At 46.1% G+C, this 26,838-nt stretch overlaps 1 protein-coding gene across 4 annotated transcripts; it reads left to right on the top strand.

The window, feature by feature from the left end:
- The first annotated feature begins 52 nt into the window (after positions 1-52).
- PMS2 (PMS1 homolog 2, mismatch repair system component) lies at positions 53-26,838 on the top strand. Of its 4 annotated transcripts, none has more exons than XM_028088520.2 (15): positions 57-232; positions 2,127-2,261; positions 2,890-2,976; positions 3,169-3,271; positions 4,014-4,197; positions 6,432-6,599; positions 7,378-7,475; positions 9,266-9,365; positions 11,018-11,102; positions 12,661-12,816; positions 14,897-15,752; positions 20,054-20,221; positions 22,572-22,672; positions 22,878-23,047; positions 26,137-26,838. In XM_028088520.2, the coding sequence occupies exons 1-15, from the start codon at positions 127-129 to the stop codon at positions 26,278-26,280; spliced, it is 2,661 nt and encodes an 886-aa protein (XP_027944321.1). In that variant the 5' UTR covers positions 57-126; the 3' UTR covers positions 26,281-26,838. The 4 variants fall into 4 exon arrangements, with proteins under 4 accessions (XP_087872842.1, XP_027944321.1, XP_027944322.1 ...); XM_028088521.1 differs by having other exon boundaries at positions 140-232; positions 2,122-2,261; XM_088016716.1 differs by lacking the exons at positions 22,572-22,672; positions 26,137-26,838 and having other exon boundaries at positions 53-232; positions 22,878-23,000.

Raw genomic sequence — 26,838 nt, 5'->3', positions numbered from 1 at the left:
TAATTGGCCCGCGCCCTCTGGACGTCACGGCCTCGACTTTTTACACAACCAATCGGCAAGAAGGAGGAGTGGGAAGCGCCGGCTGTCCCATCCGGAAGGGGCGGGGCACAGCGTCGGAAGCAGCCAATGGGCGGCAGGGAGGCAGAGCCTCCGTGGGAGCGGCGGCGGGAACTGTTCCGAGTCCCGGAGGCGGGTCAGGTGCTGGATCCATGGAGCGGGCGGAAGGGCCGAGGTGAGCGGTGCGTGCAGTGTCCCCTCGCGGTCGCCCTCCCGGAGGCCCACGGCGTTCCAGACCCCGGGAAGGGAGGGGAAGGAGACCGCGGCGCTGGGCGAGCCCGCGTGGAGGCCCCGGAGCGGGCTCCTCGGCGCTCCCCGGACCCGCTGTCCTTTGGGGCGCTTTACGGTCGGGGTGGGCGGGGGGATCCGTCCCGCTCCCAGGCGGGCTCTGCCCAGACGTCTGGACGCGTCCGTGGACTGGCAGCCGGAGCACGACATCCCGCGAAACTGAACTCATTTCCTTTCTACCTGGTTTCTTTCTCTTTTCTTTTATTTGAAAATTGAGGTTATTTGGGGGAGGCTTCAAGGCACATGCTAATTTGCATAGCCTCACAGTTTTTAAAAAATGCAGAACTTTTGCATCCCCTTGAGTACGTCACTGCTGGCTGGTAACCCAGTTCGGAGGGGCGAATCTCCGGCTAGCCTTGCTGCGTTCAGTGTCAGGTTCCTGAACCCAAATTCGCTGTCCGTGTGTTTCAATGTTTCATCCCCCCCCCCGTCCTCAAAATAAATATTGGAAGTGGATTTGTGGCCTATGGTGTGTTGCCAAATAAGTGAGTGTCAGGGAAACTTCTTTCCATTTTGTGTTGTCATCTGCAGTTTTCTCATTTAAGAAAAACCTGAATGAAATTTTTTGCAAGGTAGAACGAAGAGTAAAGATGTTTGTTGCTTATTTTATAAGGGTTTATTGAGGGTCTGCTGTGTGTTAGCAGTTGTGGGAGGCTACCCAAAGATTTCTCTCGGAGGGAGGCTCCTGGGTTCTATTAAACCCACATTACCAATTAAGCCGCTTACAAGAAATTGCTAAATTAATGAACATAAGGAATGCATTCTTGGGATGAGCAGGAGTTTGCCAGGCAGAGGAGGAAGAGGGGAACGGTCTAGACAGACCTGTATAGACAAGGTGCAGTGTCTAAAAGAGCTTGCAATATTCAGGAAACAGTTTGCTGTGACTAGAATATAGGTAAAATTGGTGAATGGAGGATTGGAGAGAAAGAAAAGTAGACTGGGGTCTGGTTTTTCATATGACTAGATTTTCATATAGCAGACAGTAGATGCTAGATTTTTTTTTCCCCTGAAGTCTGTTTTTTTTTTTTAGTAATCTCTGCACCCAATATGGGGCTCAAACCCAGGACGCCGAGATCAGGAGTCCCATGTTCCTCCAAATGATCCAGCCAGGCACCCCTATGCTAGTAGATTTTTTAAGCAAAGAAGTTATTTGTCCAGATTTGTGATTTCTAAAGTAACTGCTGGTAGCATGGAGGGTGGTTTGGAATAGGGAGAAAGTAGAAACAAATTGGTTGTGTAACTCTTAAAGTAGGTACAGCAAGAACTTTAGGGGTTTTAGCCAAAACAGCAGTTAATGGCCTGGATTTGGAAGGGAGATTCAAAGGCTCCTGTGGAAATAGTTTTAGAACAGGTACCCAGTTTCTAAGATGGTTTTGATTTTCACATAAACACTCTGTATTTCCTACCATACCCTTGGGTTTTCAAATCATGTGAGAAGTGTTGCTTTCGCTTCTCAGAAGAAGATCCCACTGTTGCCAAAGATTATTGGCCCATAGGTTGGGGGTACATGTGTTTCGTAGATCCCAGCATAATTAAATTTCTAAATATCCATTGCATTGGAAGTATCTATTCAGAAGATTTTTTTGACAGAAGTGTAAGACTTGTAGGACAACATTTATATTTGTGAATGTAATCGATGGATATGTTAATCTAATAAACGAATGCATTGGACACATTAACTATTAACAGAGATGAATCATTTCCTGCAGTTAAAACCAGGATGAAAATACATAATAAATGCATACTCACTTTGTTTCTTGTAACTGGTGTCTTTAGTACAGAACTTGCTAAGGCCATCAAACCTATCGATCAGAAGTCAGTCCATCAGATTTGTTCTGGACAGGTGGTACTCAGTCTAAGTACTGCTGTGAAGGAGTTGGTTGAAAATAGTGTGGATGCCGGAGCCACTACTATTGGTAAGTTCGGGACAGTTTTAAGCCACAGGGAACCATCAATTTATACTCTTATTCAAGAAACCCTTGTGATTGTAATGAGACAATCAAATGTTGGTATACTGAGAAATTTTATTTTTTAAACTTAAATTTAGCATCTCTTAGGTACCTAATACTTAGGTAGATAGTAGTAATAATAAAAGCAGTTAACTTTTATCGTGTTCTTACTAATGTGCCACACGGCTATTTTTAAGATGCAGAACAACTTTATGAGATAGGAATTATTGTTATATTTTATCTGTTTTACAAATAAGAAAATGAAAGCACAGGAATTTACTTTTTTTTGAGGTTCTACAGCGAGGATAATATTCTGGGAAGTCTGATTCCATAGCCTAATCTCTTTAATGACTGTGTTAAAATTATCCTTTTGAAAGAGAGATAGGAAGGAAGGAAAGAAAAAACTATTTTATCTGGGTTAATAAATTGCCAAGAAGACCTTTAAAAAAATGAAATATACCAAATGACAATAGTACATTTAAGTGAGTATAGTTACGACTCATCTTTGCATTAGGTAAGTTATAAATAAATACTGTCAGTATAAAGGCTTTTAATGGATCAGTTCTTTGAGAAATTAATATGTTAAACTTTTCAGATCTAAGGCTTAGAGACTATGGGGTGGATCTCATTGAAGTTTCAGACAATGGATGTGGGGTAGAAGAAGAAAACTTTGAAGGCTTAAGTAAGTTGAATTTTTCTAATCCTCTTTTAAAATACGTGGGCAAAATGTTTCAAAAACTTTGAGTAACACTGTCTTAGGAAACGCAAAAATGACTTTTTTTTTGTAATGACCAGTTACTTTGGTAGGTATTGTGACTATTCAGTGGCATATCACTTGAGACATCTTGGGTCTTACTGTGCACCTCTCTTTCAGCTCTGAAACATCATACTTCTAAGATTCAAGACTTTGCTGACCTAACTCAGGTTGAAACTTTTGGCTTTCGGGGGGAAGCTCTGAGCTCACTTTGTGCACTGAGGTGATAACAATATTTTTGTCTACTAACTCGACCCCTTATAAAAATCTCTGAAAATGAAAACGTATGGATTAGTGGTTGCTTATACTTTTCCATCCTGAAATGCCTCAAGCTCTAACTTCCACATTCCGTTTTATCTTACTGCCAATCAGAGTGGTAATACTTCTGAAATGTAAGCAACGAAGTGAAGTAAATAGTCTTGTAAAAAAAATTGTTGCCCTTGTTAAAGCAGTAACTTCTCAGTGTCAAAATAGCACAAGGATTGTAAGTTACAGACAGGTCGGTTTTAATTTATTAAAACATTTAGGAAAAAAATTTAACCAAAGTTCTTATTATATTTAACACATTTCAAATTTCTATGAATAATTATTTATACATTGGAACCATAATATTTTTTGGATCCTTGTTAAAAATTGTGTTAGAACTGTAGGAATAAAACTGAGAAATACATCTTTATTCGTTAATATGTAAGCTTTGAGATCTTTTGTTTTGCAGTTTATCCAAAAAACAAATATCAAAGCTTTTATCAAAACAGAACATTTACAGAACTCTCTGTCTCACTGTCTGTTAGGTGCGAAACCTTAGATTCTACGATGACTCCTCACTCATAGAAACTTTCTTGGATGATCTCAGAGGGGTCAGCATTTTTTCAGGAGGGGTTTTAGAGAACAGAAGTAAGAAAATGAGCATGTGATGCCCAGCACCTGTGAATTTCTGACCCCGTGGCGCCTGCTCTCTCTCACAGTGATGTGACTATTTCTACCTGCCACACATCCGCGAAGGTTGGGACTCGACTGGTGTTTGATCACAATGGGAAAATTGTCCAGAAAACCCCCCACCCACGACCCAGAGGGACGACTGTCAGTGTGCAGCAGCTATTTTATACACTGCCTGTGCGCCATAAGGAGTTTCAAAGGAATATTAAGAAGGTACAGTAAATCCAGAAACCCAGCTTCCCAGAGCGTTGGTGGCGTAATGTACATACGTAGTAAAAGATCCCCCACACAAAAGTAAACTGAAGTTAACTCCTCAGTGAATTCTCTTCCCCGAATTTTTTTGGGAAGTGCTTAGTTTGCCTTTTCCCACCAAAGACTGAACTTTAGGTTGATTTACTCCCACCAAAGCACATTTATTAAGTGTTGTAACATGGGAATGGGTTCTTTAAGAAGTAACATGTTTTAATTTTATCTGTAGTTTTGTTTGTTTTTATTAAGGATTTTATTTAGAGAGAGTGTGTGCACATGAGCAGGGGGAGGAGCAGGAGAGGGAGAGAGAGAATCTCGAGCAGACTCTGTGCTGAGTGCGGAGCCCATTGCGGTGCTCCATCTCACAACCCTGAGATAGCAACCTGAGCCAAAATCAGGAGTTGGACACTCAACTGACTGAGCCACCCGGGTGCCCCCTATCTGTAGTCTTTTAGTAAGATTATTTTTCTTGGTTTCCTGAAAAATGAATTATTACAACTTTTTTTTTTTTAAAGATTTTATTTATTTGACAGAGAGAGACAACAGTGAGGGAGGGAACACAAGCGGGGGGGGGCGGGCAGGGAGAGGGAGAAGCAGACTCCCCGCTGAGCAGGGAGCCCAGTGCGGGGCTCGATCCCAGGACTCTGGGATCATGACCCGAGCTGAAGGCAGACACTTAACGACTCAGCCACCCAGGTGCCCTCCATCATGACTTTTTTTTTTTTTAAGATTTTATTTATTTATTTGACAGAGACACAGCGAGAGAGGGAACACAAGCAGGGGGAGGGGGGTGGGAGAAGCAGGCTTCCCGCGGAGCAGCCCAATGCGGGGCTTGATCCCAGGACCCTGGGATCACGACCTGAGCCGAAGGCAGATGCTTAACGACTGAGCCACCCAGGCGCCCCTACATTTTTTCTTTCTTGTTTATTTATTAAAGATTTTATTTATTTGTCAGAGAGAGAGAGAGAAGCAGGCAGAAGGAGAAGCAGCTCCCTACTGAGCAAGGAGCCCGATGTGATCCCAGGATCCTGGGATCATGACCTGAGCTGAACGCAGATGCTTAACCGACTGAGCCACACAGGCATCCCTTTCTTTTTTATTTAAAAATGAAAAAATTTTGTAGAGAGAAAAACTTTTTTTGTACCTCATGGTAAAAAATCAGTGCTTCAGAAATTATAGGAATAAAGAACTCGTACTTGCCAGAGAGGACCACTGTTGATGGATTGGTCTATGTCTCTCCAGACTCTTTTTAGTTTCATGTTTTTATAAATCTTGAAAAAATTTTTGAGATGAGTTAATTAGTATAATGAAATCAAGCAATACAGAATATGGAACATTTAAGTAATGTAGAGTTGTATGTGGTAGAAAGTTGATATTGTGTCTGCTGACCTCCCAGAGTTTGGTGTATATCCAAACATGTATACAGATGTATAGAACCTTTATGCATATGTTTCAATTTTTATCTTAACAATTAGGATCCTATTATATATTGTAGGTATCTTTTTTGGCTGACTCATAATTTTGTTCTTTATCATTCTGTCATGTTATGGATATCCCATAATTAGCTCCTTGTTGACGGTTGCTTATGTTTTTAATTTTTCACAATTACCGATTGTTCCAGTGAACATTTTTGTAATATACATTTGACTGTGCCACTCTTTCTATAAGAATAAAATTCTAGAGGAAGGATTGCAAGGCCTAAGGGAACGCACTTTTTGATTTTTATAGCAGCAGGCATGGGGGTGCCTGGGTGGCTCAGTCAGTTGAGTGTCTGACTCTTGATTTCAGCTCAGGTCATGATCTCAGGGTTGTGGGATCGAGCCCGGTGTCAGGCTCTGTGCTCAGTGGGGAGTCTTCTTGAGATTCTCTCTCTCCCTCTGCTCCTTCCTTTCCCCCATCCCTGCTCATGCTTTTTCTCTCTCTAAAAAAAAAAAAACACATGGAAATAAAATTGGAGCAGTGGGCATGGACACCGTGGGCATGAGAGAGGTATGGCTAGAAACCTAAGCCTATGAGTTCTCTTTTACACCACGTACAGAGATATACGTGGGAGATGATTCATGGCTCATTCTTTCAGGGATAATCTGCCTTAGTTGTGCGCTGATATGAGAACCTTGAGTTGGATGTTTTAACTTGAATCATTTAATTCTTGTAGGGTTAAAGTGACGTGGAGTCTTGCATTTGTGTTTTTTACACAGGAGTACGCCAAAATGGTCCAGGTCTTACATGCATACTGTATCATTTCAGCAGGCGTCCGCGTCAGTTGCAGCAATCAGGTTGGGCAAGGGAAACGGCAGCCGGTGGTATGCACCAGTGGGAGTGCCAGCATAAAGGAAAATATTGCATCGGTGTTTGGGCAGAAACAGGTAGTGGTGACCAGTTATTTAAGAAACATTTTATTGCTCTCGTAGTGAGAACAGGTTTCCACTGTCCTTTCCAAAGAATAGAGAATAAAATCCAGTAATTGATTTTCCTTTTTTAAAGATTTTTATTTTTAAGTAAGCTCTACGCCCAACGTGGGGCTCGAACTTACAAACCCTGAGATCAAGAGTCACACACTCCGTGGACTGAGCCAGCCAGGCACCCTTAATAATTGATTTTTGAATTAGGTACTTATCATAAAAATTAATTTTTTAAAAAAAATATTTATTTATTTGACAGAGACACAGCGAGAGAGGGAACACAAGCAGGGGGAGTGGGAGAGGGAGAAGCAGGCTTCCTGCAGAGCAGGGATTCCCATGTGGGGCTCGATCCCAGGACCCTGGGATCATGACCTGAGCCGAAGGCAGACGCTTAACGACTGAGCCACCCAGGCGCCCCCACAAAAATTAATGTTGAGAGCTGAAAGATTGTTTTATTTTATTCTAGAGAAGAAAACACTCCTTTTACTCTCTATCTGAAAAAATATGTTGTGGGCAATGTATCGGTTATGGATAAGTATGAGCTCAAGTGGTTCATCTTTCTAATAAAAAAATTACAGTTATTTTTACTGCCAAAAGCAGCTGTCGAGACTCTGTGCTCTTCATGTGAGTAGCCTGACCGGGGAAAGAAAACGCACAAAGCCCTCGTTCTGTATCTTCCTCTCTGAAGTTAGGTTCATCCTACTTTTGTTAGGAATTAACTGTGAATCTTGTTTTCTTTTAGCTGCAAAGCCTCATTCCCTTTGTTCAGCTGCCCCCTAGTGACTCCGTTTGTGAAGAGTATGGGCTGAGCGGAGCAGATGCTCTGAATACCCTGTTTCAGTGAGTAGATTTCTGTTGGGCGGAGATTGCAATCAGATGTTTTCTCTGGAGTTTTTTGTTTTTAAAGATAGTGATTTTAAGGCTTATAGTTTCTTTTTAAAAATTTTTTAAATTTTAAAATTTATTTTATTTATTTTTTTAAAGATTTTATTTATTTATTTGAGAGAGAGCATGAGCAGAGGGGAGAGGGAGAAGCAGGTTCCCCACTGAGCAAGGAGCCTGCTGCGGGGCTCCATCCCAGCTCCCTGGGATCATGACCTGAGCCAAAGGCAGACGCTTAACTGACTGAGCTACCCAGGTGCGCTTTTAAATTTTTTTAAACTTGAATTTAATTTAGTTTTTTTTTTTTTTTTTAAGTAAACTCTATGCTACGAGTGGGGCTCAAACTCACAACCCCGACGTCAAGAGTTATATGCTCTACTGACTGAGCCTGCCAGGCACCCCAAGGCTTATAGTTTCTTACGTTCATTATAAAATTGTAGGCATTATTGCTGAGAAAGAGGATTCCTTTCTTTCTTCTTCTTTTTTTTTTTTTTAAGATTTTACTTATTTGAGAGAGGAGAGAGATAGCGAGAGAGAGCATGAGCAGGGAGGAGATGGAGAGGCAGGCTCTCCTTGAGCAGAGAGCCTGATTTGGGGCTCAGTCCGAGGACCCTGGGATCATGATCTGAGCCAAAGGCAGATGCTTAACCGACTGAACCACCCAGGCTCCCCAGAAAGAGGATTTCTGTAAAGGGGTCTGTTACTTAATTTGTTCAATATTCTGAGTCCCTGGTGCATTTTAGGGAGTTTCCTGTTGAATTTGCCTTTGTGGTAAAGACAATTTTTTTTTTTAACTTTTTATTTATTTATTCATGAGAGACAGAGAGAGAGAGAGAGGCAGAGGGAGAAGCAGGCTCCCAAGGAGCAGGGAGCCTGATGCGGGACTCGATCCCAGGACCCTGGGATCATGACCTGAGCCGAAGGCAGACGCTTACCCATCTGAGCCACCCAGGCGCCCGGTAAAGACAATGTTTAGTGATCAGTTAGAATAACTTTTAATTTACGTACAGGTTGTGCTTTGTGGGGATTCGGCAGAGCGTAATAAGAGGCTGTTCCCTTTAGTTCATGCCTTACCCAGCATCTTGTCCGGCATCATTACCTTTAGTGTAAGAAAAATTGGCATTTTCCCTACTTGGGATTGGATGTGGGATGGCCCATGTCGCTCACTCTCCCTCCACTTGCCTGTGACTTATATGCCTAAAATGAAAGGTGGGGACTCACTGTGGACAGTCTGTTCTTAATAGAAGTGCGCATATCCCTGAGGTAGTTCACGAGTAGAGTAAGCACTTTTACAACACCTTAGTAGACAGGAGTTTGCTGATGGAGAGCAGATTTTTAAAGGGCAGGCAATGTAGGCAGATATCATGAATACAAGTAGTTAGACTCCTTAGCCAGTGGGATCAGCTGGAAGGTTCCAGAATGTGAGTCTGAGGTGAAACTCATTCCATGCATGGAGGCCAAGAATTTAATAGGGTGAGTGTGAGAGGAGAGCTGAAGCAAATCCGTTTTGAACCCACTGCATTGCATGTGGTGGATTTGTTGACCGCAGGCTGTAGAACATTCTGCAAGGTCTGTGTTCTTTTTATGATTTATCAGAATGGAACACAGATACGCATTAACTGAAATGTTAATACTTAGCACGTCACCAGGTATCCTGTTTTTGTTTTTACTTTAAGAACGTGCTCTCTGATGTGTTACTAACCCTTTTCATTCTGGAATCCTGCCCTTACTGTATGGACATTGAACAGCATCTCAGGCTTCATCTCTCACTGTGCTCACGGTGTTGGAAGAAGTTCAACAGATAGACAGTTTTTCTTCATCAACGGGCGGCCTTGTGACCCAGCAAAGGTATTTAAAGATTTTTCTGTATTAGTCTTTTCTTTTTGTCTTTAACTTTTAATTTTATTCATTATCTAATAAGGTCTCCTGACACAGGCAATTTACATGAAACATAGGACTTTGACTCGGAAACATGGCTTTAAATTATCTTATTTCAGCCATTTAAAGAAGTCTACTGGGCGCCTGGGTGGCTCAGTTGGTTAAGTGACTGCCTTCGACTCAGGTCATGATCCTGGAGTCCCGGGATCGAGTCCTGCATCGGGCTCCCTGCTCAGCAGGGAGTCTGCTTCTTCCTCTGACCCTCCCCCCTCTCATGTGCTCTCTCTCTCATTCTCTCTCTCAAATAAATAGTTAAAAAAAAGAGTCTTCTATACAGTTGTTTCAGTTATGTGTGTGTGTATGTGTGTATACATATTGATAACCCACATCTTTATTACCATAGAAATTATCACTATTTGTACAAAGTAAACATCTCAACATTCACCATCATGTGGACTTTTCAGTCAAGACTGACACATGAGCATATGCTTTGTATTTTCTCCTCTTCTGTCCATTTTTCAGGAAAATTAGGGCCCAGATACCTTCTGCCTCATACTGAAGCTGTTTGTCCTGATAGGGTTACATGGATATTAGTGGTTCAGTTTTTTTTTTTTTTATTTTTCAAGATTTTATTTATTTGTCAGAGAGAGCGAGAGAGAGAAACAGCACAAGCAGGGGGAGTGGCAGGCAGAGGGAGAAGCAGACTCCCCGCTGAGCAGGGAGCCCGATGTAAGACTCGATCCCAGGACTCTGGGATCATGACCTGAGCTGAAGGCAGATGCTTAACTACTGAGTCACCCAGGCATCCTAGTGGTTCAGTTTTGATTTTGCATCTTTAGCAACATTGTACCTGAGTCACGGGTTCTGATTTCCAGTGATACTTTAAAATGACTTCTAACAGATGTGGTTCAACCTCTGCATTGTCCACTGCATTATAGAAGGTGCGATTTTATCGTTTGTCTCTGACCCCGTTTAATAATCGCATTATAAAGTCATGTAAATACATTTCTGTGTATCTTAGCATGTGTTTAATGAGCATTTAAATTGCACCTGCAGCATGTTAACAACACTGGAGTTAACATAACCAATAGATAAATAAATAGGCTGCGCCTCTATCTTTTGCTATTTCTTCAAAAGTGTCTTTGGATTGGAAAAAGATTCAGGCTTAGGGGTTGGTGATTAAAAATATCCCTTTGAGGGGCACGAGGAAACTTTTTTGGGCAATGGATGTATTGATGATCTTTTTTTTTTTTTTAAGATTTTATTTATCTTTTTGACAGAGAGAGACACAGCGAGAGAGGGAACACAAGCAGGGGGAGTGGAAGAGGGAGAAGCAGGCTTCCCGCTGAGCAGGGAGCCCGATGCGGGGCTCGATCCCAGGATTCTGGGATCATGACCCAAGCCAAAGGCAGACGCTTAACTGAGCCACCCAGGCGCCCCTTGATGATCTTGATTATAGTCTTACTGACCTTGACTGTAAACTTACCAAAGTGAATACTTTGAATACATGTACTTCATTGCAGGACCACTCTGCCTCGATAAAGCTGTTAAAATACATCCCTCTAGTTAGAACAGCGTGTTGGGGGACAGATGTTCTTTTTTAATCTTTGTTTTGTATGTAGGTTTCCAGACTTGTGAACGAGGTCTATCACATGTATAATCGACATCAATATCCATTTGTTGTTCTTAACATTTCTGTGGATTCAGGTAAGTTCCACTGAGCTCTCTGCCACATTGCTGACTTACCCATAAAAGAATAAAGTGAAATTATAAAGCACTGATAATGACTGGAAAGAGACTTTTGTAGCAATACTTACTGATAATGTATTTTTCTTTTTTGTTTTTTTACATTCAGACTTTTAATTTTATAGACTAATTTTTTATACAGGCTTTTCTGCTTTCTGCTTGAGACCAGGTTACTTGTATTATCAGGACAATGTGACTTTTTCCTGGCACCCAAGGGAGAAAGCAAACTAAATATTCTCCCTGATTTTGAAAATAATGCATATTTTTCTTCTGATTGGGAAAATTTGAGTTTATTGTTACCTAGTATTTTTTCTAGGCACTTAGAGATATGTACACACCTTAAAAAAATAGGTAGTGATATACATACCTGCTCATAGCCTTTGCAGGAAGAAAATAATTTTGAGTAAGTTTGTATTAAGCTCTTTATCCTTAGACATGAATGTTTTCTTTCTTCTATGTCATTAAAAATTATTCAGAAACATGATTTTAGTAGCTGCATTCATTATATTCCCATATACTGATGTATCTTAGACCTTTTTTTTTTTAAGATTTATTTATTTGAGAGAGAGAGCTTGCATGTGCATGCACAAGCAGGGGATAAGGGGCAGAAGGAAATAATATCCGAACAGACTCCCTGCTGAGTGCAGAGCCGGACGCGGGGCTTGATCCCATGACCCTGAGGTCGTGACCTGATCTGAATCCAGGAGTCATACGCTTAACCAACTGAGCCAGCAAGTCGCCCAATATCTGAGCCAGCAAGTCGCCCAGTATCTTAAACTTTTTAATTTTTAGCCTTTTTTAAGCTGTCTTCAGGTTTTAGAAATTTAAATACTATCTTTATAATTAAATTGTTATCTGTAACTTTGGTTATTACTTAAGATACATTTCTAGAGCTAGAATTACCGTGTCTGTGACTGATCATGCTGTATTAATTCACTCGTCTACCAGTGGTATACTGGGTAGTGTTATATTTCACCAAATTCAGTGGGTGATAGAAGGACCTCATTTTAACTTATAGTTTTCTGTCATATGTTTTCATGTGTTTATTTGCTTTTTTTTTTGTAAATTACCCATTCGAATACTTGCATATTCCATCCATTTAATAAATGGTTTATCTTTTTCTTGTTTATTTGAAAGAGTTAATTTTATAGTTTATGAATTTTAATCTGGACATTGCAATTTTTTTTTTCATTGCAATGTTTTTAATAGTACTTTCAGGGGGCACCTGGGTGGCTCAGTCGGTTAAGCAGCACCCTTAGGCTCAGGTCATGATCTTGGGGTCCTGGGATGGAGTCCCACATCAGGCTCCCTGCTCAGTGGGGAGCCTGCTTCTCCCTTTCCCTCTGCCCCTCCCTCTGCTCATTCTCTCTCTCTCTCTCTCTAATAAATAAATAAAATCTTAAAAAAAAAATAGTACTTTCGGTAAGTGCAAGTGAAAAAAATAGTAGATGGGGAAATTTCTGTTGTTAAAGGTGATTTTAAACACAAGAAGTATCTTTTTTTTTTTTTTTTGCCTTAGAATGTGTTGATATCAATGTCACTCCAGATAAAAGGCAAATTTTACTACAAGAGGAGAAACTTCTATTGGCAGTTTTAAAGACATCTTTGGTAGGAATGTTTGACAGCGACGTCAACAAACTCAATGTCTCTCAGCAGCCGTTGTTGGATATGGAAGGTGAGAGAAATACGGGTGTATGGACAGCTTCTTAAACTCACAGCTATTGTGATACTTTTCCTTATTTTTTTCCTGAGGGATAGTTTTTTTGGACACGGAATGAAATGTCCTCTTTAGACAGAGGATGTGTCACACTCGACAGTGTAGACGTGAGGAAATCTGATTAACGAGAGAAATGGCAGGCACGTCCGGCAGATCTGGGGATGTGGTCTTGCCAAGACTCAACTGTTTCTCTTTAGTAAACACTCCTGTTTCGGCTGCAAGCCTTTTGTTCATTTCCAGAGCTCTGAAAAAGCCAATTCTGACCACTTTTGCCCATTTTCTCATTTGTTTGATGGAGTGGGGAGTTTCTGGGGCCCTCACTCTGCCATTTTCCCACACGTCACCCCCGTGCCTTCTACACTGAGTGGTATGTTGGAATGAGCATTGCTACAAAGCTGATCCATATCTGTAATAGTAATATGCACAGTTATTATTTTACTGCCTGGTCATACGTGATCAGCCGTCTGTTTAAGTAGTTTGATTCTTTTTTATCCAAACCACGTGTAGCCGGGACATCTGGGCGGGGGACCAGAGTTGAGCCCCAGATGCCCTCCTTGGCAGAGGGAAGAGTTGGCTACTACCTCCCCTGATGGCCATATCTGCTCCTTGGGGTGCATTCTGTCTTCTGTAGGCCAGCTCGCCCCGATCTCCATGTTTGTATGTGCAGAGATGGAGGTGGTGGGTGCCCCTCGTTGTGTCCTCTGAGGGGGGAAGACCAGAGCTGCTGAGGGAGCTGAAACTAGGGTTTGGTGGAAAGCTAAGGTGACAGATGAGTATTGCTCCCAGCGAGAGGAAATGGTTTGGGGATGAGGCTTTGTAAACAGAAGGTAGAGGAGTTGCTGTAAGTCGGGGTCTTAGGGGAGGGGCAGGGATACGGAGCAGCTCTGTCCTCACATTCCCTAACACCGCAGGGGTGGGGAGAGGTAGATTTGGAAGATAGCAGGCAGGCTCTCGTTTTGATAATCCCGGAATAAGGTGGAGGTGAAGTTCCCGAGGGCTGAGGTGGGGCTTGAGCACAGAAACTTAGACAGTAGAGTGGTGGAGCTTTGATGTGGATGCTGGGAGCCCCCATCGGCCCTGCTTGCTCTCGGTGTGGGGTGCTACGGATGTGGGTGTGCGTGGGGATGGGGTGGAGGATGGGCCGTTGCATACACAATCTTTGTGGAACTGGCCAGGGTGGCATCTCTGAGCCCACTCACAAACACTTTGCCAGAGGCTACCCTATAAAGATAACCTGCTCAGAATATTGGGGCATCCCAAGGCACAGTTGAACCAATGTCCCTTTTCAGCCATTTAACTGAATACAGAAACACACGTAAGTGTGTGAGCCCTGAGGTCAAGGAATAGCACCCCTAAACCACCCTGGGACTCCTTTTCTTCCACCGCCTCCCCCGGTGGTGACCGTTTTCCTGACTTCTGACACCACAGATTCGTTCTACCTGCTTTTAATTTGAAGCCACCTAGTATGTAGGCTTTTTTGGGATTTGTTTCAGTGTCTCGTATGACTCATCCGTGTCACATGGGGCACCTGATGCGTTCCCTCTCTTTGCTGTACAGCATTCCCTTGTATTTACATGCCATGGTTTGTTTGTGGACAGTTGTGTCATTTCCGGGATTGGGCTGTTGTGACTCACACAGCCAAGAACACCCCCGTCTGTGGCTTTGGCGGGCATGGGTGCCATTTCCAATGGGAGCAGCAGTGCCGGCTTGCTTAGATTCAGGAGCTCCCCCCAGAGGGTTTTCCAAAGCCATCCTACCGATTTCATTATCCCCAGCAGTATGTAAATATTCCTTTTGATCCTCACCCTCGTGAACTTTTGTCGTGTCTTAAGTTTTTACCCGCGCTGGTGAGTATACAGTAGCATCCCGCTGTGGTTTTAATTCATGTGCCCTTTATGATGAACGTGGAACCGTTTTCATATGTTTGATCAGCCGTTTGGATCCCTGCTTTTGTGAAGTGCCTGTTCAAGTGGAAACACCCTCTGATTCCATTTCCGTGCAGCCCCTGATACTCTTCTCTGTTCATTTATCTACTCAGGTCACGTAGTAAAAATGCACTCGGCAGAGATGGACAAGCCTCAGCCAGCAAAGCCGGATAGTCCCGCTTCGTTAAGGACCGGAGAAGAGAAAAGGGCAGTGACCATTTCCAGACTGAGAGAGACCTTTTCTCTTCGGCACACGACGGAGGACAGGCCTGAGGGCCTGAAGAGCCCAGAACCGAGGCGGGTTTCCCCGAGACAGAAGAGACACGAACAGCTTCCCGGCGCTTCAGGCTCTCTCTGCGCCCGGAGGCCCATTCCTGGCACAGACTCGCGTGGCCCCCAAGAGGAGGTGGTGCGTTCAGCTAAGGGCCCCTGTGACCGCAGGGACAGGGGGGACATGGAGCAGGACTTGGGGCATAGCTGCCCATCAGCCAGCCCGGAGGAAGGGCTCGGCAGCCCCGAAGTGGGCGGTCACGCCAGCAAGGAGATTTCCCAAGGAAGTGTGGAGTCTCGGGCGGAGTCACCTGAGACTGACCGTCGCTCTGCAGACCCCGAAGGCCATCTAGACCAGGAGGATGGCGGTCGGACACATGGAGTCTTGCCTCGGCCCGCCGATGTGTCCTCCTCAAACACAAAGCGTTTTAAGAAAGATGGAATTCCTTTCAGTTCTGACACCTGCCAAGGGTTGGTGAAGACTCAGACCTCACCAGCATTTCAGGTTGACGTGGCTGTTAAAATCCATAAGAAAATAGTGCCCCTGGCCTTTTCTATGGGCTCTTTAGCTCAACGAATAAAGCAGTTGCAACAACAAGAACAGCGAAGAGAAGGCGCACAGAATTGTAGGAAGTTCAGGGCCAAGATTTGCCCAGGAGAAAACCAAGCCGCAGAGGAAGAACTCAGAAAAGAGATAAGGTAAAGTTCTTCCTTAGGAGGGTTTGTGCTCGTGACCGTGAGCTGCAGCAGGGGACAAGGCTGATCCTTCCAGGCTCTGCTTTTGCTCCCCTGGGTGTCTTCTGCTCCGCCCGCCTCTCCTCTCCTGGCTTAGGGCACCGGTGTGGCCCCGCCTCAGCTCCAGGGTCTGGTCCTCTGGCTGCCGGACAGACGGACCTGCCTGAGGGCCTTCCCGGCACCACAGACCTGGCACATCCCCACCTCAGACCTGCCTGAGCTCCTCTCTCTTCCTCTCCTAGCCCCCTTTCTCTGCCTTCTCAGTGCTCCTTCTCGAAGATTCTGATTTTGGAGTCTGTCTCCCCTCCACGGATTGGTCATCAATTAGCCTCACTGGTGCATCCTTGGTGATGCTTTTTCCTTTCACCTCCTTTTTGTTGCCTCTCATACGTGGCAAATTAATTTTCTTTAAAGAACTCTTTCTCTGTGAAACCTTTCAAGAATTGTTTCCTTAGGTTTTCTTTGCACATCCTTTCCATCAGTCAGAATTAATCAGTCCTTCGTTGATCCCCACCTCATTCCTCTTCGTGAAGGTTTCCAGCTCACAGCATCTCCTCCCTGCACTGAATTCATGGTGACTTTTGGAGACATTGCCATTTCTTGTTATTGATTTATTTTTAAAAATATTTTATTGTATTTATTTATTTATTTTAAAGATTTTATTTATTTGACAGAATTAGTGAGAGCAGGACCACAAGCAGGGGGAGTGGGAGAGGGAGAAGCGGGCTTTCCGCCGAGCAGGGAGCCCGATGTGGGGCTCGATCCCAGGACCCTGGGATCATGACCCGAGCCGAAGGCAGACACTTAATGGCTGAGCCACCCAGGCGCCCCTATTTATTATTTTTTAAAAGTTTTATTTATTTGTCAGAGAGAGAGCACATGTGTGTGCACGCACACAAATGGGGAGAGGCAGGCAGAGGGAGAAGCAGGCTCCCTGCTCAGCAGGGACTTGATCCCAGGACCCTGGGATCATGGCCTGAACTGAAGGCAGATGCTTAACCAACTGAGCCAACCAGGCGTCCCTCATTATTGATTGATTACCAGAAATTGTAATGCATTGTCAAACTTGTGATTTCCAGAGGATTGCCTCCGGTAAGACTAAGTAATAAAGGGAGTCAATTTAGAGAAAACTGTTAATACTGATAGTAGAAAATACTCGTCACCATCACTTTGTTGAGAATAATCATGTATAATGTGATTTCTAAAAATGATGAATTCTCTTGAAATGTTTAACTTTTATCTTTTTAAATGTTGTATGTGTTTTGTCTGAGCAGGTACTGACATATGCTGTGACTTGTACAGAGTGCATTGAGATTTTGTGGCACTTTTAGTCTGGACTGCTAGGCTTTGCTTAATTTTGACGATCAAGTCTTCAACAGCAACCAATTTATTATACTCCCTTGATATCCACAGTGCCTAGCTTACATTGAGAAGGGTTTTCAGGAAATAGTTCCTTTAACGCGTGTGTGATTAATGGAGGTGAGCCTCTTCCGGTGGGCTCTGGGGCCTGTGAACCCTGAGGGATGCAGGGATGAGCCAGGCTCCTTGCTCACGCACACGCATGATCATGGAACACGTGCTTGATGGGGAAAGACCTGGAAGGTGCCCAAAATGAAAACTAATTATACTTTCCCCTTGGATTCTTTTAGTCCTCTCAGTGAGTGAAATCAACTGTAATTTTTAAAAATAGTGATTTTTTTTAAAGATTTTATTTGAGAGAGAGCGAGCATGAGCAGGGGGAGAGGCAGAGGAAGAAGGACAAGCAGATTCCCTACTGAGCAGGGAGCCCAGTGCAGGCAGAGGTTGATCCCAGGACCCTGAGATCAAGACCTGAGCCAAAGGTGGATGCTTAACCAACTGAGCCACCCAGGTGCCCCCAAAATAGTGATTTTAAATCAACAAATATTCATCGATCACCTGTCGTCATGGTTCTGGAATTTGGGTGCACATAACAATCGATGAGGAAGCTTGTTTGAAAAGCAGCACTTATGGCCAGCCTCGGGAGATTCTGCTTAGTAGATCTGGTAGATCGTGGGCATGGGTCCCAGGAGTCTGCATTTTGACAGGTACCCCAGTTGGTCACTTGGAGAACCCTGATGCACAGTGGGCCCAGCATTGGCTTCTGGCCTTCAGTGCACAGCTGCTGGATTGCTTCTTGGTTCTGAGCTGTGGTTCTGCTGAAGACTTTTTCCTGAGACACATTCCGAGTGAAAGAATAGGCAGTAATTGAAGGTACTGTGGTCGTGTTTACCAGCTTTTGTGTTTATATTTTGAGTTATAACTAAATACATCAAAGTCGTAAAGTTTTGCTATGTTTTAGTTCATGGTGGGAGATACACCTGCAAAGACTGAATGCCTGAGTCTTCGGGCCGGTACAGGTTCTTCCCGTGGGGTATCTACCTGGGGAGCCGGAGCACAGAATCAGAGCCAGGGAGTTGGCCTTCGTGCCACTTACCCGTGTGTTGCCTCTCAGCTCAAATCCACTGTACTTTGCCCTACTTTGCAACCCTGGTGCCTGGACCTTATAAGCCTTCTTTTCTGGGGCGCTGCCAGACTTTGTCAGTAGGGGGCACCGGAGGGACATCGCAAGACACTGCCCGAGCCCGGCTTCTCTCCTTGCTTCTTGGCGGCCCTTGTCTTTTCCTCCTACAAGGCAGCTGCCAGCAGCAGGCCCAGCATTGCTCACTCTCTTGCTGCAGCCGACCTAGCGGACTTATTTTGATCCGGTGGGCTGCAGGTCTGAAGCTCAGCCGGGGAGAGGGAGGGGTGCTCTTGCAGGAGTTCCTTCTTTGGACGCACTCCCTCATTCCTGGAGGTGGGAGCTGCCTTCTGCCTTTGCTACTCCTGTGTTTCTTAGCTAAGTAGTTAATCACCTTATACTGGTTTCCAGTACCTTGTTAGGATTTTTCCCTGTTCAAATCATGGGTGTGGCTTTTGTGGCTTGTGGATTCTGACATGGAATCACTACTAGGAATGGTCCCAGGAGACACACCTTTGAAGACAGGGTTTGGGGATTGGTTTGGTCCTGCCCTTGAACTTGAGCTCCGTGCTCGGCTCCTTGCCAACAGGAAATGGGAGGTTAGTAACCCGTGGCGCACGGAGGCATCACTGTTTGACTCTCACCCATGGTTGACTGGTGAGGCACCCACCCGAGTAGGTCCCACGGGGGTCCAGGTGGCTTCTGTGCTGTGGGAGGGACCTTCCTCGCTGGAGCGCTTACAGAAAGAAGGGACTGTCTCAGGACCGTCTGAGAACCAGCGCGCTTCGGCGGCAGCTCTGACAGTCTCATGTCCTGCGGCCACAGGGCCGATGCTCATGAGTTGTGTGGGGTGGAGAATGGCAATGTCAGCGTCCCCATGGAGATCAGTGGTGGTTCTGAGCCACGTCTACACTGATGCCCGCAGTCACTCACGGAGTTAGACTTCGGAGCCACCAACCAAACTACCTGTTGGTGAACTTAGCAGGTATCAGAACGATTGATACCCGGGATTGGTAAACAGGTAGTTTTATACACTGCTGGTGGGAGTGCAAACTTCTGTAGGTCCATCAAAGTAAAAAAAATGTACGTCCACATCTAGGGGTTTATCATATAGAAATGCCCCCAGAATAGTGCGGATTTATGTCCGTGAACGTTTGTTGCAACGTTTTTTTGTATTACTTGAAATGGAAACAGCTGAAATGTCCTTTAGTAGGGAATTTGTCAGACAAATTATGGTACATGCACACAGTGAGTTCCTGTATGCCACTGAAAAGAATGAAGGAGATCTATCCATGTGGGTCTGAGAAAGCACCTAAGATGCATTGTTAAGTGATGGAAGTAGAACAGCATGAAGAATTAGGATTCCATTTTTGTTTGTTTAAAACAACACGTAGACAAAAGTCTGGGAGCTTATGTGCCAAATGAACAGTCGTAACTAATATATCTCTGGGGAGCTGGATGAATAACTAATGTTATCTTTAGAAAGTGGCATTATTAGGGGTGCTGGGGTGGCTCAATCGGTTAAGCATCTACCTTCAGCTCGGGTCATGATCTCAGGGTCCTGGGATCAAGCCCTGCATCAGGCTCCCTGCTCAGCGGGGAGTCTGCCTTTCCCCTCACCTCGCTTGTGTGTCCTCTCTCTCTCAAATAAACAAAATCTTAAAAAAAGAAAGTGGAATCATTAGGAACTTTCTGTTTTATGTTTTTGTATTGTGTTGTATTACAGTCTATGAAAAGTAATCTTTTAAAATTGTAACGTCTCATAATGAACATTTTCTACATGCAGTAAAGCGATGTTCGCGGAAATGGAGATCATTGGGCAGTTTAACTTGGGATTTATAATCACTAAACTGAATGCAGACATCTTCATAGTGGACCAGCATGCTACGGACGAGAAGTACAACTTTGAGATGCTGCAGCAACACACTGCCCTCCAGGGTCAAAGGCTCATAGCGTAAGTTCATTCTGCTGTTCAGAATTCTCCGTGTTGTCTTCACACCTAAAGTTTAAAACCTAAGAGCTTATATGTGTGTGTGTCTCTGTTTTTTAGCCACAAGCATCCCTATGGCAGATTTTTATATTTTTTACATAATAATAGTCATAGCTGCCATTTACTGAGTGCTTGTTAGGTGCCAGGCACTGTTGAAACACATTTACACGCACTAACTCATTTAATCCTCCCAGACCTACGAGGTGGCTACTGTTCCCACCATCGCTTCACAGGTGATTGCACAGAGGCGCACAAACAGCGGTTAGGTAACTTTCCCAAGGTCATACAGCTAATGTGTCATTTTTTTTTTTTTAAGATTTTATTTATTTGACAGAGAGAGACACAGCAAGAGAGGGAACACAAGCAAGGGGAGTGGGAGAGGGAGAAGCAGGCTTCCCGCCGAGCAGGGAGCCCAATGCGGGGCTCGATGCCAGGACCCTGGGATTATGACCTGAGCCGATGACAGACGTTTAACTGACTAAGCCACCCGGGCACCCCGTTATGTGTTAATTATCAAGCCTTTTGCCTTTTCTCGTTGGCCAGAAAAATCATCTTGATGAAGGGCAATTTATGGTATGTCGTGTGTTCAGAAAGGCAGCCAGCCTGTGTGTCAGTCCTCAGCTAGACGAGGTCAGGTCCCCTGATTAGTCACTGCAGAATTTGGTATTTCTCTCTCCTTTGCCAAACTGCCCATTTTACACTGACCGCTTTACAAGGTGGTAGGGTGTATCGTGTAAACCAGAAGTCCATAAGCCAAGTTAGAAGAAGAGGTCCTGAATTTTTACTTGGGAAATTCAGTGACGTAGAGAAATACACTCAGATCCCAACAAGAGTAGATCCCAGCGTGAAGAAATGTTCAACTACAATAGTCAGCGGGGAAAATACACTGAGTTTACGGAGTACTCGATTTCCTATGGAATGGATGAATTCTGTTTATTTTCAGCGGGTGTAAATGGTAACAATAAAGACATTCAATAAGCTACTTTATCAGGGCGCCTGGGTGGCATAGTCGATTAATTGTCTGACTCTTGGTTTTGGCTTGGGTCATGATCTCAGGGTTGTAAGATCGAGCCCAGCATAGAGCTCCGCGCTCAGCAGGGAGTCTGCTTGAAGATTCTCTCCCTCTGCCCCTCCCCCCACTCATGCTCTCTAAAATAGGTAAATAAAATCTTTTAAAAAATAAGCTGCTTTATCATGCTTAATTATTTCTGCCTTTTTCACAGAGGTCTTTTATTTTTCAGCCATTTTACATAAATAATGTCTCGTTCGTGGCATTTCAGGTTGGCTCAGGTAATCACAGGCCACTCGGGGTTCCTGGTGGGCCATATTTCAAGGATAATGATCATAGGTCTATCCTTTCCCACCAGGCCCTGCATGGTCTGGCCCTTCCTACGCCCTCACCTCCTCGTTCTCCATGCTCAAGGAGACACCTCAGGACACCTTCCCTGACCCCTGTCTCTAGGTCGGTCTCACTTGCTCTGTGCTCTTATGGACTGGGTGTCTCTTCTTCCTGATTGGCTGCGTGCTTTGTAATTATAGTTTGACTGCTTGATGAATGGCATTCTTCCCCACCGGTCTCTTACTCCATGAGGGTGGAGACCTGGCCATCCTATCTCCTGCCTTTATCAGTCTGTCTCATTAAGGGCTCGGTGATTCCAGGAGGACAGATGGACGGATTGCCCCGCAGATAGATGGAGAGAGGAATATTGCAGGCTCGGAAGGGGCAGGATAGCAAACAAATGCTCTTTATTCTGCTTTCAGAGGTCTGTAACATAGCACGGGAGGGAAAATGCCATCTTCATGTTCTCCCGTTATCTTTAAGGAGCGGATTGAGAGAAGCCTGGGGCCGTGGGGGTGGGGTGGCAGACTGAGGAAAGCCAGCTGCTTTTGTGGTCATTTTAACTTTAATAAAAGAAGATCGAAGGGGAATTCTCAGGCAGTTATGTGACCGGAAAGGCATGTAGCTCAAGAAAGTGTTGCTACTCACGTTGCTCTTTTTTTATATATATATATTTTTTAAAGGTTTTATTTATTAGAGAGCGAGCGAGAGAGAAACAGCATGAGAGGGGAGAGGGTCAGAGGGAGAAGCAGGCTCCCCGCTGAGCCAGGAGCCCGATGTGGGGCTCGATCCCAGGATTCCGGGATCATGACCTGAGCCGAAGGCAGTCGCTTAACCAACTGAGCCACCCAGGCACCCTCGCGTTGCTCTTTGAAAGGAATTCAGAGAAGCACGTACTGGTTCGGTTTCCCTTTTGCTTTATAGCTAAAGGTTTAACTTCAAAACTGGGTTTGAGTCTCCTCTCTGTTCTTTCAGACCCCAGACTCTCAACTTAACGGCTGTCAATGAAGCTGTTCTCATAGAAAACCTGGAGATATTCAGAAAGAACGGCTTTGATTTTGTTATCGACGAAGGGGGTGAGTTATTAGGACTACGAGGTGCGTCCTGTTAGCGCCAGGAACAGTCTTTGAGGTTCTGTGGTTCAGTGTATTTCATCAGAGATGGACACGGTTCCCCCAGAAAGTGTTGCTGCTTTCCTCTCCCGGCGTTCGTGATCACATAGCACTGGAGGGACACGTGCTCTTCAAATAACCGAGTCTTCTCCAAATCTTATTCTTTTAGCTCCAGTCACCAAAAGAGCTAAATTGATTTCTTTGCCAACTAGTAAAAACTGGACCTTCGGACCCCAGGACATCGACGAGCTGATCTTTATGCTGAGCGACAGTCCTGGGGTTATGTGCCGCCCTTCCCGAGTCAGGCAGATGTTTGCCTCCAGAGCCTGTCGGAAGTCCGTAAGTAAAGAACGCTCGTCTGCGGGCACAGTGGCCGGGACTGCCGTGGGTCGTTGTATGGAACACAGCCACGAGCTTCTGTAAGCACATGTGCCCCGGAAGCCAGGGTCGGCGCTGTCTCTGACCTCTGTCCCGTAATTGCAAGCAGCATGCTCTGATAGAGCTTTCGCCGATCCCAGAGCGGTGAGCTTTCTAGGCCCGTGGTTTGTCTGTGGATGGGGAGGAACATGGGCAGATGACCGTTGCTCCTGCCGGCCCTAAAGGCCACTGCGCGGGGCTTTGCAGGTCCTTCCGTCGGTGGGCACCTCACTGGGTGCCCTGTTGCACTGCCGCCGCTCAGGCTGTCCCAGAGGTGGTGGCAGTGGTGGGTGATCGGTCTGATGTCCAGGTAGGTGCATCTGGATCACCTGGCCCCTGGGAGCGGCCGGGACGCCCTCCCTTCATCAGATACTCCCTGAGCCCTGGCTGTGTGGCCCGGCCTGTCCAGGTGCTGGGGGCTGCCCAGGTGACAAGAAGGGTGAGGTCCTCGCCCTTGTGGAGCTTATGATTTAGTGGGGAGGGAAAGATGTAAGCAAAATAATGACAACCTCCAACACCAACAGGTTCAGAAAAGAAGTTAGAACAGCGAGGAGCTGGGGAGTGGCCACGGAAACCCAGGCAAGCCGTCGAGGTGACGGCCAGGGAAGGGCTGTCCGAGGAGGGGGCATCTGAGCTGATGCCTGGAGGGGACATGGAGCCCCTCGGGGATGAGCCCTCCAAACAGAGGAGACAGCAAGTGCGAAGATGGGGAGGTGGTGGGATGGGGGTGTTTGAACCCAGCCCGAGGCTGCCTGTGTGATGGGAGCGGGGCCAGGATGCGAGCGCAGCGGCGTCTGGGGCCCCCCGGCATGGGGTCTGGCGGTCCCGGCGGGCCCCTGGGAGCTCGCGCTGCTTGGAGGCTGTGATGGCGGAGAGCGGGCCGTTGCAACAGGGCGCCCGGTGAGGTGCCCGTCGCCGACGGAAGGATTTGTAAAGCCGTTGCTAGAGCGGAGAGGGGGCGGCGGGGAAAGCAGCGGCTTGCTCACTTTTGGGGGAGGGGTGGCCTAAAAGCTGTGTTGTATCTGAGGCCCCATCAGGCTGTAATTGGACGTGGTCTGAAAGCGGTCAGATTAATGAATCAGAGCTCAGGGGCAATGTCAGTGCCGGAGGGAAAACTTGGGGCACTTTACAGCTTTGGGGTTGGATAACATTACTCCACGGAGGGGGTCACTTAGAGCAGAGAGCGGGGCCCGGATCTGCCTTCCATCTGCGGGGCTTTGTTTGAGGAAGACCTTGTGCTGGTGTCCCAGTCCTGGGGTGAGTGGGAGGCCGTGCAGACGGGCCTGTGCTAACAGCCGGGCATCTTAGAACCCTGTCTCAACGTGCCTCAAGCTCTCTCTGCACCCCGGCAGGCCCTTGGTGCTGCAGCTCTTCCTTGTCCTGTGTGCTGAGCCTTATGGGCTCCCCTCTGCCGCACCCCGAGGGGCCCAAGCTCTGCCCTGCCGGCCCTTCAGCCCTGTCTGCTCGCTCAGCTCCCGCCACACAGGCCACCTTCCAGTTCCGCAGCCGCTCCAGCCTTCCTCCCGCCTCACCTCCCTCCTTCACGGACCTGGCTCCCTCCATCCTCAGCTCCCCCTGAGCACGCCTCTGAAGCAGCCTCTCCCAGGCCCTCAGGCACAGCCCCCTGCTTGATAGTTGCCTGTTTCTCTCCAGCATGGCAGAGGCCTGCTGCGTGTCCTGCCTCTGGGGCGGTGCGTGGCACGTGGAAGAAGGAAGGGGATGCATAGGCTCAGGCTTGTCGCCTGTCACCATCTCTTCTTGTTTCTCAGGGGCTCAGTGTCTCTGTGTTTGCGTGGACCCCGCTCATTGCCACGTATATGTCAGATAGAGAAATGTGCTGTGGAGAAAAGCAGGGTGAGGGCCACAGAGGGACAGACGGGGAGTGCTTGGAGTCAGGGACAGAAGCCTGAAGGGAGGGGCAGTGAGACATGCAAGTATCTGGGGACAGAGTCTCCTGGGCAGAGGGCATAGCCGGTGCCAAGGTCCTGGGGCAGGTGCTTGCGGAGTCCATCTGTAAGAGATGGGCTGCTGGAGTGGGAGCAGGGAGGGATGCGTGCTTGCAGGTGCGGGGGCACAAAGGCCAGGGAGGGCCAAATCAGGTGATGCATGTGGGCTCTTATCCAGGTGCGAGGCAAGAGCTGAGAAGGTGAGCCATGTGTGTGATCTGACGTGCCTTTTTTTTTATTTTATTTATTTATTTATTTATTTATAAAGATTTTATTTATTTATTTGAGAGAGAGAATGAGAGATAGCATGAGAGGGAAGAGGGTCAGAGGGAGAAGCAGACTCCCTGCCGAGCAGGGAGTCCGATGTGGGACTCGATCCCGGGACTCCAGGATCATGACCTGAGCCGAAGGCAGTCGCTTAACCAACTGAGCCACCCAGGCGCCCGTGCCTTTTTTTTTTTTAAAGATAGGGGCACCTGGGTGGCTCAGTTGTTAAGTGTCTGCCTTCAGCTCAGGCCATGATCCCGGGGTCCTGGGATCGAGTCCCACGTCTGGCTTCCTGCTCAGTGGCAAGCCTGCTTCTCCCTCTCCCGCTCCCCCTGCTTGTGTTCCCTCTCTCGCTGTCTCTCTTTCTGTCAAATGAATAAATAAAATCTTTAAAAATAAGTAAATAAAAGGAATTGCTGGCTGCTGAGTGGAGAACGGCTGGAAGGGGGCCGCAGGGAGGCCTGTTAGGGGGCCCTGCGGGCGCCGAGGTGACAGGGCAGGGCAGCGGGCCACAGGCCGTGGTGGAGCCGCCGAGACTGGTGGGATCCTGGGCAGGTTTGGTCGGCGCCTCTGGCCGAGGTCTGCTGCTGTGCGGGAGTCACCGAGGGCCTGGATTTCCCAGAAAGGTGGGGGCCTGAGATGGTAGAGGGTAGGTAGGGTTCCTCGGAGGAAGATTTCTCGGGGAATGTTGTTGTGGAGTTGTAATCTGGTCCATCTTTGTTTCAGAGAAAAATGCTCCTGAAGAGTTGTTATTCTGCCCAAAACCAATAAAACTTTAAATCGCTGTCTCCTATTCAGGTGATGATTGGAACTGCTCTTAACACAAGCGAGATGAAGAAACTCATTACCCACATGGGCGAGATGGACCATCCCTGGAACTGTCCCCACGGAAGGCCGACCATGAGACACATTGCCAACCTGGATGTCATTTCTCAGAGCTGACAACGCTTCTCATTTTATAGAACTACACATTTTATTGCAGATTTTTCTGTTTCCAAAAGCAGGGTTTTTAACTAGTCACTTGTTTGCAAAAGAACCTGCTGTTTTAAGAAAAATTACCAGATCCTTAGAAGTGATCTCGAGAACCTTTTCAAACCACATGGAGCATTGCTTGCCACGTTTTTTGTTCTGCACTTGAACGTGTGCACGTGTACAAGCAAGAGTCTGTCACAGAAATAGGAAGAACGCCTTGAAAGTCACTCAGGCCTCCCTCTGCTGCAGTGGCCTGAGCTATTTTAGTCTGCAGCTTTCAGCCTGTAATATGATTAAATTCCTAATGGTTTAATTTCATAAAATTATGGTCCTTTTGGGTTAGTGGCTCTCAAGCCTAACGCACATTAAATTAAAAAGAAAAAAAATAGAAACAAAACCCAACCGGAAGAAAACGGCCCAGGTGGGGCTGGGGCCTAGGGTCACTATTTTTGAATGATCCCCCGTGCAGCCCGGGTGGCAAAGCGCTGTTGTAGGTAAGGGGAAATAAAAGATTGATTTTTCTCTAAA

This window comes from Eumetopias jubatus, unplaced genomic scaffold (assembly GCF_037043125.1).
Source record: "Eumetopias jubatus isolate StellerSeaLion01/CBP00866 unplaced genomic scaffold, mEumJub1_p1.0 scaffold_12, whole genome shotgun sequence".
Classification (NCBI taxonomy): Eukaryota; Metazoa; Chordata; class Mammalia; order Carnivora; family Otariidae; genus Eumetopias; species Eumetopias jubatus.
Note: the sequence above shows the minus strand (reverse complement) of the source record. Positions and strands in the feature narration are given on the sequence as shown.

Excerpts from the sequence above, each read along its gene's own strand:
- PMS2 (XM_028088520.2), top strand. The coding sequence starts at position 127 with ATGGGCGGCAGGGAGGCAGAGCCTCCGTGGGAGCGGCGGCGGGAACTG. Across the intron at positions 11,103-12,660 it reads TAACATTTCTGTGGATTCAG|AATGTGTTGATATCAATGTC; the intron begins GTAAGTTCCACT and ends TTTTTGCCTTAG. Across the intron at positions 15,753-20,053 it reads GAACTCAGAAAAGAGATAAG|TAAAGCGATGTTCGCGGAAA; the intron begins GTAAAGTTCTTC and ends TTCTACATGCAG.